The sequence below is a fragment of the Cololabis saira genome, chromosome 13 (genome assembly GCF_033807715.1).
Source record: "Cololabis saira isolate AMF1-May2022 chromosome 13, fColSai1.1, whole genome shotgun sequence".
NCBI lineage: Eukaryota > Metazoa > Chordata > Actinopteri > Beloniformes > Belonidae > Cololabis > Cololabis saira.
This window is the reverse complement of record NC_084599.1, coordinates 35788873-35802634: the sequence shown is the minus strand read 5'-3', so window position 1 is coordinate 35802634 and position 13762 is coordinate 35788873. Positions and strand designations below refer to the sequence as shown.

Here is a 13762-nt window from a genome sequence, read left to right as displayed (position 1 = left end):
AGCCGAGCTCTGTATTATCTAAAGACCTGATAACATCTGAACTTCCTAATAGAGATCTCCGCTCTCAAAGTGCAGGTTTACTCATAGTTCCCAGAATAGCCAAGCGTAGATCTGCTATCAGGCACCACCTACCAATTTGGGTCAAGGAGGTTGATGCCACCACCGCCTTTGAAACCAAACTTAAAACATGTCTGTTAATAATGAAAGCTACAGCTACAAGACAACACTAGACAGTAGACACTGAATTGATATTAAAAATCTAATATGAAACAAATCCCACCACAGACAGCAATTTACATAAGTGATGCCATAGAAGTTATACAGGACTGTCTCAGACAATTAGAATATTGTGATAAAGTTCTTTATTTTCTGTAATGCAAAAATATCATACATTCTGGATTCATTACAAATCAACTGAAATATTGCAAGCCTTTTATTATTTTAATATTGCTGATCATGGTTTACAGCTTAAGAAAACTCAAATATCATATCTCAAAAAATTAGAATATTCTGGGAATCTTAATCTTAAACTGTAAACCATGATCAGCAATATTAGAATAATAAAAGGCTTGCAATATTTCAGTTGATTTGTAATGAATCCAGAATGTATGACATTTTTGTTTTTTTAATTGCATTACAGAAAATAAAGAACTTTATCACAATATTCTAATTTTCTGAGACAGTCCTGTATAGAAGCATGAATGAGAGAGGCAGTAGCTAAGTTGAGCTCTTTTAAAAAAAAGCTCTGACCTGAAGGTCATTATTCACTACTGGACTATAGCTCAAAAACCACAGCCCCTAGTTTTCCACAAATTCCTTGGCCTCAAGTCTTTGCTACTCCCTTTTAATGACACTCTCAGTGAAGAATGTGGTAGCAAGAGATTAGTAATATTATGCTCTGCAAGGCTTAATATTTTCACTTACAATTATCCGTGTTGTGCATTGTTTGTTAATTCTATGCAACAGTTTCAGGCCAAGTTCAGTTTGTACTTGGATGTTTCTAACCGTGTCCATGAATCCAGCTCTGGACGGTGTCTCTCTCCATCTGTGCAGCCTTTCAGGGGTCGCAGCACACAGACAGCCACTCTGAAAGCAACTGTGATGACTTCATGTTTGAGAGACAATGCAGCTCTCCCCTGGCTGAGCTGAATGAAGTCTGTGTATGAGGTCAGCAGAGCAAGCCGGGCCTCCCTGAGTTCTACAACACAAACAGGTCCGATCTCAGACCCGCCACTGCCTGACCTGTTGTTGAGTAATTACAACAAGCAGACTGTTTAAAGGAGAAAAAGCAGAAATAAAAACCTAATGGGTCCGTGGTCCGTGTATCTTTTGGTCATTGGATTTTTCCATCATGAGTGGGAATCAAAAAACAAAAAACGATTGGTTTATTTGATTTTCCTTTTAAAACAAAAAACAAATATTGAATTACACTGCATTTTTTCTTTTTCTGTGTTAATATGATTTAACAAAGATTCAAAATACGCTTTTATTTTCGTTTTCTATTTCATATAAGAAAAATGAAATCACTAGTAAACAGGAACGAAAAACGAACCAAAAACAACCGTTTATTCATATTCAGTGCAGTGTTTGGCGGGTGTGCTTGTGAGAACTGGGGTCCCTGGAGGTCCTGGAGGCCTAAGTAACCCCGTACCGGGACGTGGTCCCGGTCCTGGCCGGGTGCAGTGCAGCGTTTAGCGGGCTGGGTGTGAGTGTCTGGGGTCTCTGGGCGCCTGGGTCCGGTCCCAGGACTCCTGGGTGCCTGGGTCGGTCCCGGGACTCGTGGGTCCCTGGGTCGGGTCCCGGGACTCGTCGGTCCCTGGGTCCGGTCCCGGGACTCCTGGGTGCCTGGGTCCTGGCCACTTTCGCCCGATTTTCAGACACTTTGGCCGGCTTTTAAGACAGAAACGCCGGTTTTTCTGTGATGCTTCCAGGCTTCCTCCAGCCGCCTGTGTCCGCTCCCCGGGCTCCCCGTACTGACATTACGCCCCCAGATGTAGCTACAGTTGTCATAGCAACAGTAAACACCAGGTCAAAGCAGCAACGGGACTCGGGTCTCGGCAGCCCCGTGCGGGGAGACCTCGGGAGCGGCCGGAACCTCGCCCCGCCTCGACGCACCGTTTTCTGGGCGTGAAGCCGGGAGCGGCGGGGGCCCTCCGATGTCAGGCCGCGGTTGCCAATCGGTCTGGAGGTGGGTCGGTGGGTGCGGGGGCGCAGCGGGACGCCCGGGGCCGAGGGGGAGCCCGGGGAGCGGACACAGGCGGCTGGAGGAACCCTGGAAGCATCACAGAAAAACCGGCGTTTCTGTCTAAAAGCCGGCCAAAGTGTCTGAAAATCGGGCGAAAGTGGCCAGGACCCAGGCACCCAGGAGTCCCGGGACCAGGACCCAGGGACCCACGAGTCCCGGGACCCGACCCAGGGACCCACGAGTCCCGGGACCCGACCCAGGGACCCACGAGTCCCGGGACCAGGACCCAGGGACCCACGAGTCCCGGGACCAGGACCCAGGGACCCACGAGTCCCGGGACCGGACCCAGGGACCCACGAGTCCCGGGACCGGACCCAGGGACCCACGAGTCCCGGGACCCGACCCAGGGACCCACGAGTCCCGGGACCCGACCCAGGGACCCACGAGTCCCGGGACCAGGACCCAGGGACCCAGGATCCCCGGGACCCGACCCAGGCACCCAGGAGTCCTGGGACCGGACCCAGGCGCCCAGAGACCCCAGACACTCACACCCAGCCCGCCAAACGCTGCACTGCACCCGGCCAGGACCGGGACCACGTCCCGGTACGGGGTTACTTAGGCCTCCAGGACCTCCAGGGACCCCAGTTCTCACAAGCACACCCGCCAAACACTGCACTGAATATGAATAAACGGTTGTCTTTGGTTCGTTTTTTGTTCCTGTTTACTAGTGATTTCATTTTTCTTATATGAAATAGAAAACGAAAATAAAAGCGTATTTTGAATCTTTGTTAAATCATATTAACACAGAAAAAGAAAAAATGCAGTGTAATTCAATATTTATTTTTTGTTTTAAAAGGAAAATCAAATAAACCAATCGTTTTTTGTTTTTTGATTCCCACTCATGATGGAAAAATCCAATGACCAAAAGATACACGGACCGTCCGTGTAGGTCCGTGTATCTTTTGGTCATTGGATTTTTCCGTCATGAGTGGGAATCAAAAAACAAAAAACGATTGGTTTATTTGATTTTCCTTTTAAAACAAAAAACAAATATTGAATACACTGCATTTTTTCTTTTTCTGTGTTAATATGATTTAACAAAGATTCAAAATACGCTTTTATTTTCGTTTTCTATTTCATATAAGAAAAATGAAATCCCTAGTCAACAGGAAGGAAAAAACGAACCAAAAACAACCGTTTATTCATATTCGTGCACCGGAAGCTGGCATTTACAACCGAGTGAACTTAGTTCTGGATATTTAACAGGCATTCCTGTGACAATTCTCTCCAGGGGAAGTTTGATTTTAATATTTTATTGGTCGGGTTTACGTGACTCGGAAATGGCTCTGTATGCTGCAGTTCGGGTAACCATGGCAACCATAGCGGCGCTGAAACAACAGATTAAGGATTATTTTTTAAAGATTGATTAAGGACTTGTTCCACAGCAGTTTGACGCACAATGACATTTCCTGCACGTTGCAGCAGATGTGTCTCCTGCAATGCTCAGAAATGAGCGTCAGAAGATTCTGTGCTCGGCATCATCTGAGGAGAAAAAGGCTACGCAGAGCTGGAGAGCGCTTTGATTCAATCTATTTATGAGGTTTTTATTCAGATGTCCACAGTATATTGCAAATATACACACTGCATGCGACGCGAGCGAGAGTCAGCGTCAAAAACAGTTCCATTGCTTTATTTTTTATTGCACTGTCTATACTGGTTGCGAGCGACGCGGCGTCGTTTTGAGCTGGACTTTTGTCGCACGCCCTGCTTCTATTTTCTTCCCGTCGCTCGCGTTGAAAGCCGGTTGAAAGTTGAAAAAAAAGTGTAAAGCGCTGTAGGAAACAGTCATTTCAATACAAGAACTTCAATAAAGTGGCAGCTGCTGGAGGGAGATCGCCAGGCTGGAAGGTTCTGATAAGATAATAAGATATAATAAGAATCTTATCTTAATCTTATTAGGGCTTAATTTGTCCCGGATCCTGCCGGATTGATCGTGTCCTCTGCTTTTTCCCCACATCCCAGTAATGATCTGACATGCTGACATGTTTGCACCGCACGCCGGTCACTCCAGCTGTTCGCTGTTTGATTGCGTAATCACACGCCGTTATTAATTGTTCGGTTTTTTCCCCACTTATTCCACCGAATAATAAGCTTGTTTTCTGTTTAGAAAGTACAAACGTAGGGAGATTACAAGTAATCACCCATCTTTTACTTGTCCCTTTACTCTTTTAGGAGTCGGCTAATGTTAGGAGTTTCTTTCAGGAGCGCACGGGCAGGTGAATAAAGGCTGATTTATGGTTCCGCGTAAAATCGACGGCGTAGCCTATAGCGTAGGGTACGCGGCGACGCGCACCGTTCGGTGACCGCGCCGCGTACCCTACGCTGTAAGGTCTGCGTTGGTGTAACGCGGAACCATAAATCAGCCTTCTAAAAGGCGAGTCTCAGCTGTCAATCAAAAGAACGTGGTAGAACGTGGGGCCGAACGCGTTCAGAGCGGGTCCGATGCCACGCATTGCGGCGCGACAGTCGGACGCTCGCATGCAGTTAGGACAGGCTGTTAGGGAGCCGTAGCCTAATTTTTGTTGACAGCTTTGTACTGAACACTGATCACCCCGATCACGTTTGCAGTGTACACGTTTAAAACCCATTAAGCATGTCGGAAGGCCGTTTGTGGCAGAGTTTTGTCATTAAACGCCATAAAACTTCTGTCGGACTCAGCGTAGCCTACTTCTCTGTCAGCAGCGCGTCATGCAAATATACAGGACCTAACAATAAACTCTCAAGCGGCTCTTAAAAGTACAGGAAAGCCGCAATACCGGCTATCTGTCTTCACTGGGGGTGCTTGCTGGAGAAGGTCGGGTTGGAAGAACCTGAGAGAGCTCCATCAGCCATACCATGAATTCCGGCGTCAGGTAAAGTTTGTGCTGCAGTGCAATTTATACATATAATGATAATCACGTGGATACCTCACGCGTGGGACTAAATTAATTCTTCCAACCCGACCTTCTCCAGCATGCACCCCCAGTGAAGACAGATAGCCGGTCATTCGGCCATGATGAATCAAAGCGCTCTCCAGCTCTGCGTAGCCTTTTTCTCCTCAGATGATGCCGAGCACAGAATCTTCTGACGCTCATTTCTGAGCATTGCAGGAGACACATCTGCTGCAACGTGCAGGAAATGTGTTTGTGCGTCAAACCGGTGTGGAACAAGTCCTTAATCAATCTTTAAAAAATAATCCTTAATCTGTTGTTTCAGCGCCGCTATGGTTGCCATGGTTACCCGAACTGCAGCATACAGAGCCATTTCCGAGTCACGTAAACCCGACCAATAAAATATTAAAATCAAACTTCCCCTGGAGAGAATTGTCACAGGAATGCCTGTTAAATATCCAGAACTAAGTTCACTCGGTTGTAAATGCCAGCTTCCGGTGCACGAATATGAATAAACGGTTGTTTTTGGTTCGTTTTTTCCTTCCTGTTGACTAGGGATTTCATTTTTCTTACATGAAATAGAAAACGAAAATAAAAGCGTATTTTGAATCTTTGTTAAATCATATTAACACAGAAAAAGAAAAAATGCAGTGTAATTCAATATTTGTTTTTTGTTTTAAAAGGAAAATCAAATAAACCAATCGTTTTTTGTTTTTTGATTCCCACTCATGACGGAAAAATCCAATGACCAAAAGATACACGGACCTTTCTGGTTCTTTTGTTCATCAGATTGAAAATTAACAGTTTTAGATTTTTTTAATGTTGAAACAGAAAATAAATCAAATATGAAACCTGGGAGTGAAACATGAGTTTAATCTGTAATCTGTCTTCACTCCGTCATGAAACTGCAGTGATGTTGTGACAGTCCGTTCAGCTGCAGCGTCAAAAAAAAGCAGCGTCCAATCAATAACATGTACTGAACTCTAACATACCCCCCCCGACCCCCCCCGGTGGAAACGAATAGGAAATAGAGAAAAGAGTTTTCCACTCCCTGTTTTAATTCCCAATTTCGATTTTCAAACACATCAATGAAATGGGATAACGGATAATGGATAACGATCTGTTTTCAATTTTTTTATCATCAAAACAAAAGATGGGAAACGGATTATTTTGGATTAATTTTTTTTTGATTAATTTTTTTATTTTCTTGGGTTCTTCCTTTAAAGTTCTTGTTGTGTTACTCTGATCGATCCGACAGCCCCAAGGCCTGAACTGTCTCGCCAGTCTACAACCACAAAGAAGAAGCCAGTAATAGCTGTCCAATATTTCCAATTGCTTTAGACGACCTGGATGCCTGCCAGCTGGGACCAGCGAGGAGACAGGAATGAGGTTTGGAGGAAGGTGACTGTGATGGAAAATTCAGCCTTGGCCACTTGATTAAATCAAAACTGCTGAGAACAGCAAAATGTAGCCTTGGGCCGACTAAATGTACAGACTGTTGCTCTGCCCCAAAAAGATTAACACTGACCTTAAAAATGATTTTGTCTACAACAATCGTAAGAATGAATTATCCTTTTATTTATGCTTCCTTTATTTCATTTTCTTTGTACATCGAGACACCTGATGTATATTCTGACCCTTTTGCATTCAACTGCTTAAATAAATCTACTGATTTCTCAAGTCCTCTTATTGGTAATTTATCCACATCCAGTTTCAGTTTATTTGCTGGGGTTTTCTGGTTAAATTTGGTGTGTAAATTGATGCATAAATGTGTTAACTGAGCCATTAGAATAAAACAATCAAGTTGAAACAAACCCCAGATGTAGTTGTTAATGAGTTATCCATTTTCTCATCATCTCCAAGTTTGTTGGGCCACTTGTCATGCTTTCTGTGGTGCTCATAGGTAATAGGTGTGCTTATTATCTCCATGTTTTTGTATAGCCAGCAGAGACATATACAAACCACGTAAAAATAACACACTAACAGGTAAAAACCACTTGTCGAAGGGACTTCTTTATAAAGAAGATTACGATAGCATGCTGGTAAACTGTAGAACCAGTTGGCAACGTCAAAAAATCGTCAAAAATAGGGTGGCTTCGATCAGCCAAACCAAGCCCAAGCCTTCTTTGAGGTCCCAACTAGGGCTGGGGGATATATCGAGATTTTAATATATATCGATATATTTTCAAACGCGATATGGTACGAGACAATATCGTTTATATCGATTTTTTAAATAATTTTTTTTTTTTTATGATTTTGATATAGCTTATTTTGTGACAAATTGACTTGAATGTTTTATTTGAGATTTGCACAAATGTTTTGTTATTTGCACAACTGTCAACCTCAGTGGAAAAGTCTGCCTGTTACTGTTTACATTGTATTAATTGTACAGTGTATTTGAATATAATTGTTATGCACGAAAGGGATATTTGTTTTGTTTTATTCAATAAGCATGTTTATTCTATATATGCAGGCAGTTTAGTTTTATTTCATTTGTTTTATACATTTTGATATTGTGCAGACCTCTGTTAATAAATGTACCTGTGTGACATTTGTATTAAAACTGACTGTTTTTTTAAGGGTTTGCCTCAGAAAAAAATGAAGCTAACAGAGATGCTATGCTATAATGCTTTGGGGGAAACCCCAATTATGGCACAGAAAAAATATCGATATATATCGAGTATCGCCATTCAGCTAGAAAATATCGAGATATGACTTTTGGTCCATATCGCCCAGCCCTAGTCCCAACCTTGTACCGTTTGTTAATAATAATAATAATAATAATAAATAACTTTATTTTTCCGTTAGGAACTTCATTTGTGTTATGATCATTTGGCTGACACCTGTGATCTTTCCACACTTCTTCACATCAGCTGATTCTTGTTACAAAGAGATATTGATCCAAACCAACAAATAAAAGAAAAAGTAACAACAGATTCACTTCAACAGAGTTACTCTGTTTCCTACCTGTCTTCTCTCCTCTACAGTTTGGGTAGTACTTTACACAGCATACACGGAGCAAATATTTTAAAATGTTCTCCTTATTATCATTTATGCAATAATAATCAAATTTTCCATGATTCAACTTTCTTTAAAACTTTTATGACTCTCCCCAGCCCTTTATAATTCTTATTATCCTTTGTTACAGATGCTGTTTCTGTGGAAAATGCATACGTTCTTAAGAGAAGTGGTAATGCACACTACATTACTCTGCCTACGATAAGCCGGATGACATCAGTGAGCAGAGTCCCATTATTATACACTAGTACTGGTCAGAGGATTTAGTCTCCTAGTCACAGGAATCACTTCTGTGTCCATGATACCATACTGTAGGAGTGACACCCTCTCGCAAAAACAAACAGCTCTATATAATCCAATATAACCACATGTCTGTTTAGCGCTGTCTCTAGTATTTTCCAGTCTTTGCAACAGATGCACAGTGACTCACAGGATTGTCTGCATCTTCATTGACTGATTTACTCAAATGATGAACTGTACATGATAACGGACTATATGGTAAAGGTTTTCTTAGTATTTTAAAGAAAAATCTAGCATAATATAAATGTCCAATATTCACAAATCTATGATAAACAACTGGCTCAATAAAAAATCAGTTTGCGTGGTCAAATCAAAAGGAGGATTTAGGACTTCAGGGGAGTTGGACACACTAGCAGTATTTTACTATGTTTATAGTCTTCTTGAATATTTACGTAATGCGACTATACAGGACTGTCTCAGAAAACTAGAATATTGTGATAAAGTTCTTTATTTTCTGTAATGCAATTAAAAAAACAAAAATTTCATACATTCTGGATTCATTACAAATCAACTGAAATATTGCAAGCCTTTTATTATTTTAATATTGCTGATCATGGCTTACAGTTTATATTTATATTTATATTATATATTTTTTTTTATATAATTTTTTTAAAAGCCTCCTGTGGACAAGTGTTGCAAATTAGCATGTACGCTAAAACACTCAAACAGTGCATTTGGTTTGTCCTATGTTATTGTGATGTCCATACCAAATAAAGAAATATAATAATAATAATAAGTTTAAGATTAAGATTCCCAGAATATTCTAATTTTTTTGAGATAGGATATTTGAGTTTTCTTAAACTGTAAGCCATGATCAGCAATATTAAAATAAAAGGCTTGCAATATTCCAGTTGATTTTTAATGAATCCAGAATGTAGGACATTTTTGCATTTCACGTAAAATAAAGGACTTTATCACAATATTCTAATTTTCTGAGACAGTCCTGTATTTTCTGTTTTATATTTACTTATGTGTGTTGCACTTGAAGCATCTACGCTATCTGGCTATTTCCTAACAGTCCCAAGTACAACGTTTTCATAAAGGTTGGAGATGGACAATGTGTATTCAGTAGGATGTCCCGTAGTTGTGATAAGGAATGTGCCGAACAAAATGAAAACAAATGATATTTCCATTTAGTTTTAAGGTACAAAACACTTCTCCCAGAAATTTTACACATGCCCTGATTAAGGAAATGTACCTGATGTGAAACTATACCCTTAAAGGAGTTCAAAAACAACAAATATATATGATTAATGAAATGTACCTAATGTGAAACTATACCCTTAAAGGAGTTCAAAAACAACAAACATATTCTAACCTGGAGCCTCTGATGTGACGGGTCAGGTCAGTCATTAACCCATATCTCAGGTGTCAGTCTTATATGACTAGTGTGTTGTTGACATTTAAAAGCATGATCCAGGATCTCTAAAAACGACCTGCCTGCCTACTATCTTCACAGGTGGTTAATGATTACTTAGAGCGAAACTAGGTTGTGGACGAGAAGCATACAATCATTGGCTGCTCTCAGGCCAGACCCTGAACAAAGCACCTCTCTCTGAGGAAACGCTGCCACTGCGGTGAAACTCTTTCCTAGCTGGAACCCATAAACCGACTGGCTCGTCAATAAGAAGTTGTTCCTTAAACTCATAAAGCAAAGCAATGAAAACAGATGAGAGATGTAATCAAAATCTCTCTGGACATGAAAAACTTAGCGAGTAAAAACCAGCTTAATGACGACAGACCAGCCTCAGGAATGTGCAGCTCTCAGCTTGGTTATTTACTGCAGCTTTACCACCGCAATCCTCCACCTGTCCTTATACCTGATGATTACCTAAGCGGTGCAATGACTCTCTCACTGATGGCCTACCCAGTTACCAGTTTGCCAAAAATAAAAAGGATAGGTCATTTTTGGGTGACTGAATCTGCTACCTCGAATAACCCCCTGCAGGTCAACATTTCATAATCTAATCAAATCTGATGATGAACATTGTATTCCATCCTTAGTCAGGATTAAAAACAATGTGACCCTTTTTTTTTGACTGCAAGCTGTGCACGTACAGCTCAAGGTCGGTTTGGGTAAAACTTTTGTTTTTTTTCCTTCTTTTTAAATCCCAAACATAAACAGTTGTATTAAACCATTTGTCATCCAGTTGTCTCTTACCCATTCCTCTACATCTCTGCCCTCAGAGGCCTTCCCCCCGACGAGAGGCTCATCCCAGTAGATGTTTGGTTTTCCGTAGCGCCAGATCTTCCCTCTTGTCTTGTGCGCATAGAAAGCAGCGACTCCCAACGCGATGACAACTAGGAATCCGCACACCATGGCAACTCCCTGGAAAAGCAAGAAAATGTAGATGACGTCCAGAGAGTTGTCAAGGATAAGCAATGCAATAAAGTTTCTGGTGCTAAAAGAACAGTCATACATGCATCACCATTGGAGACAACAGGGGTTTTAATCAATCCCTTAATCAATCCAAAGTTAATTTCTTAGATTTATGTCATTATACACGGTATAATAATTGTGTTTTGGATTGTTGCTTACTGGTAGACACTTTAAACAAAATCAATTCATAACAATTCATCACTTTCAGCTTGAGCAAAAGATAATTAAAATGGGAACTTTTTTACTATTTTATAAATGTACAGGACTGTCTCAGAAAATTTGAATATTGTTGTAAAGTTCTTTATTTTTTGTAATGCAAAAATGTCATACATTCTGGATTCATTACAATTCAACTGAAATATTGCAAGCCTTTTATTATTTTAATATTGCTGATCATGGCTTACAGCTTAAGAAAACTAAAATATCCTATCTAAAAAAATTAGAATATTCTGGGAATCTTAATCTTAAATTGTAAGCCATAATCAGCAATATTAAAATAATAAAAGGCTTGCAATATTTCAGTTTATTTTTAATGAATCCAGAATGTATGACATTTTTGTTTTTTTAATTGCATTAGAGAAAATAAAGGACTTTATCACAATATTCTAATTTTCTGAGACTGTCCTGTATAGTCTAAATGGGAAAATGGGCATCATTCTGAAATGAAAATATATTTTTTAGCAGGCTTTGCTGCTCATTCAGCTCAGGGTACAAGATCTAAGTGAACAAAATATCTACACGATTATCTACAAACCTCCTGAGGATCCACAAAGCAGTAATGGTACAGGTACTGGTTGTACATGGGGAAGCCTCCCACTCCTCCCATCTGCGAGTAGCTGGTGGACTGGTAGAGGTTCTGGCACATCATGAGCATCGGATTGTACATCATACTGGAAGAGCCCTGGGCCATGGGGTTCACCCCAACGATGTAGACAATGGTTATGATACCCTGAAAAAGACTCAGAGTTAGTACATACTACGAATGGGCGATATTTTACCGTTCACGATAAACAGTCAAACAAATTCCCCACAGTAAGAATTTGTTATCTCGCGGTAAAAACGATAAATTCCCGTTGATGACGTTTTTGTGTAAAGCTGGATTTAAGGAAGGAAGGAAGGAAGGAAGGAAGGAAGGAAGGAAGGAAGGAAGGAAGGAAGGAAGGAAGGAAGGAAGGAAGGAAGGAAGGAAGGAAGGAAGGAAGGAAGGAAGGAAGGAAGGAAGGAAGGAAACAAGGAAGGAAGGAAGGAAGGAAGGAAGGAAGGAAGATGGAGGAAGGAAGGAAATGAGCCTGAAACAAAGAAGGAAAGAAATGAGCCTGAAAGAAAGAAAGAAAGAAAGAAAGAAAGAAAGAAAGAAAGAAAGAAAGAAAGAAAAGAAAGAAAGAAAGAAAGAAAGAAATGAGCCTGAAAGAAAGAAAGAAAGAAAGGAGCCAGAAAGAAAGAAAGAAAGAAAGAAAGAAAGAAAGAAAGAAAGAAAGAAAGAAAGAAAGAAAGAAAGAAAGAAAGAAAGAAAGAAATGAGCCTGAAATAAAGAAAGAAATGAGCCTGAAAGAAAGAAGGAAAGAAAGAAAGAAAGAAAGAAAGAAAGAAAGAAAGAAAGAAAGAAAGAAAGAAAGAAAGAAAGAAAGAAAGAAAGAAAGAAAGAAAGAAAGAAAGAAATGAGCCTGAAAGAAAGAAAGAAAGAAAGAAAGAAAGAAAGAAAGAAAGAAAGAAAGAAAGAAAGAAAGAAAGAAAGAAAGAAAGAAAGAAAGAAAGAAAGAAAGAAAGAAAGAAAGAAAGAAAGAAAGAAAGAAAGACTCCAAAGACTGAATGTGGTGATGGATTTAGAGTTACAAAGGTGGAGTTGAATTGATATTTTTTTTATCGTCATTTTTATGGTTATCGGGATAAATGCCAGAAATTATCGTGATAAATTTTTTAGTCCATACCGCCCATCCCTAGTACATACACATATTCAGATAAAAAAGAAAGATTTTAAAACGATATACAAGTCATGTGATGATATAATGATACTGCTAGAAGATTTCTCTCTTCAAATATGACTAAGGCAACACTATCAGATCCCACTGAGATACAAGTTCAGCAGCATCATATCACATGTACTGAACATGTTACAAGTGCAAAGGGTACATTACAAGGAGACGACACATATACCGGGCTGGAAGATCTTGGATGTCCTGCAAGTCTGTTTGTTATCTAATCTATGTTTATTAATGCTTTGTTGGCATTTACTAATCAGCCAGGAAAAATGAGAACTATAGTACAACTCTGGTTTTGATCAAATCGAATTTGGAGAAAGTTCATCCAGTTTGTAAAAATGTGCTAAAACTTAAGACCCTCTTGGAATATCAAAAACTGATATACAAAATATCTAGAAGCATCTTCAGGAGACGAGCATCTTTTATCATTGTTTTTCCTTAATACATATGTTTTCTTTCTGATTTGATCTCAGAAACAGATCTATGCAAGGACATTTTTTGACCAACTCAAAATGTTTTGGGCTGGAAGCTGAGATAAACTGCAGTAACAGAGTCCAGTCTCAGATGATGTGTCTGGTTTTTAGGGTATCCAAAGCATGCAAATTTAAATATTGTGGTAATGCTGAAAGTTACTTAGCATTGTTGAAATATGAAAAGGGAGGAGACGCTTCAAATATTTGGCATTCATCTTTTATGGCTTGCAGGATAAACTTATGAACTCAAAAAAGTGTGATTAGTTCAAATGGAAAATGAATAACAATTTAAGCAATATCTATAGTGCAACGATAGCTCAGTTAGATCCAAACTTGATCAGAGGAGACTAAATATTTGGTTTGGGATATTATATTTGTTTGTATAAGTTTTACCACTGCTGCAAATGTAGACCTGGCAGTATTTTGGTTTTGGTATGCACTGACAACATAATAAACAGAAAACAATACCATAAATCATTTTTCACTCTAGAGGAAGA

The 13762-nt window shown here is 39.9% G+C and overlaps 1 protein-coding gene across 1 annotated transcript in view; it reads right to left on the bottom strand.

Annotated features, from left to right (window-relative positions):
* Nucleotides 1–13762, bottom strand: part of LOC133458648 (occludin-like) — a 33634-nt gene that overhangs the window by 12365 nt on the left and 7507 nt on the right. The window contains exons 3-4 of the mRNA XM_061738791.1: nt 11568–11762; nt 10595–10762 (exon numbers count right to left, since the gene is read on the bottom strand). Coding sequence (XP_061594775.1) covers nt 10595–10762; nt 11568–11762 — 363 coding nt within the window. The remainder of the gene's footprint in view (nt 1–10594; nt 10763–11567; nt 11763–13762) is intronic.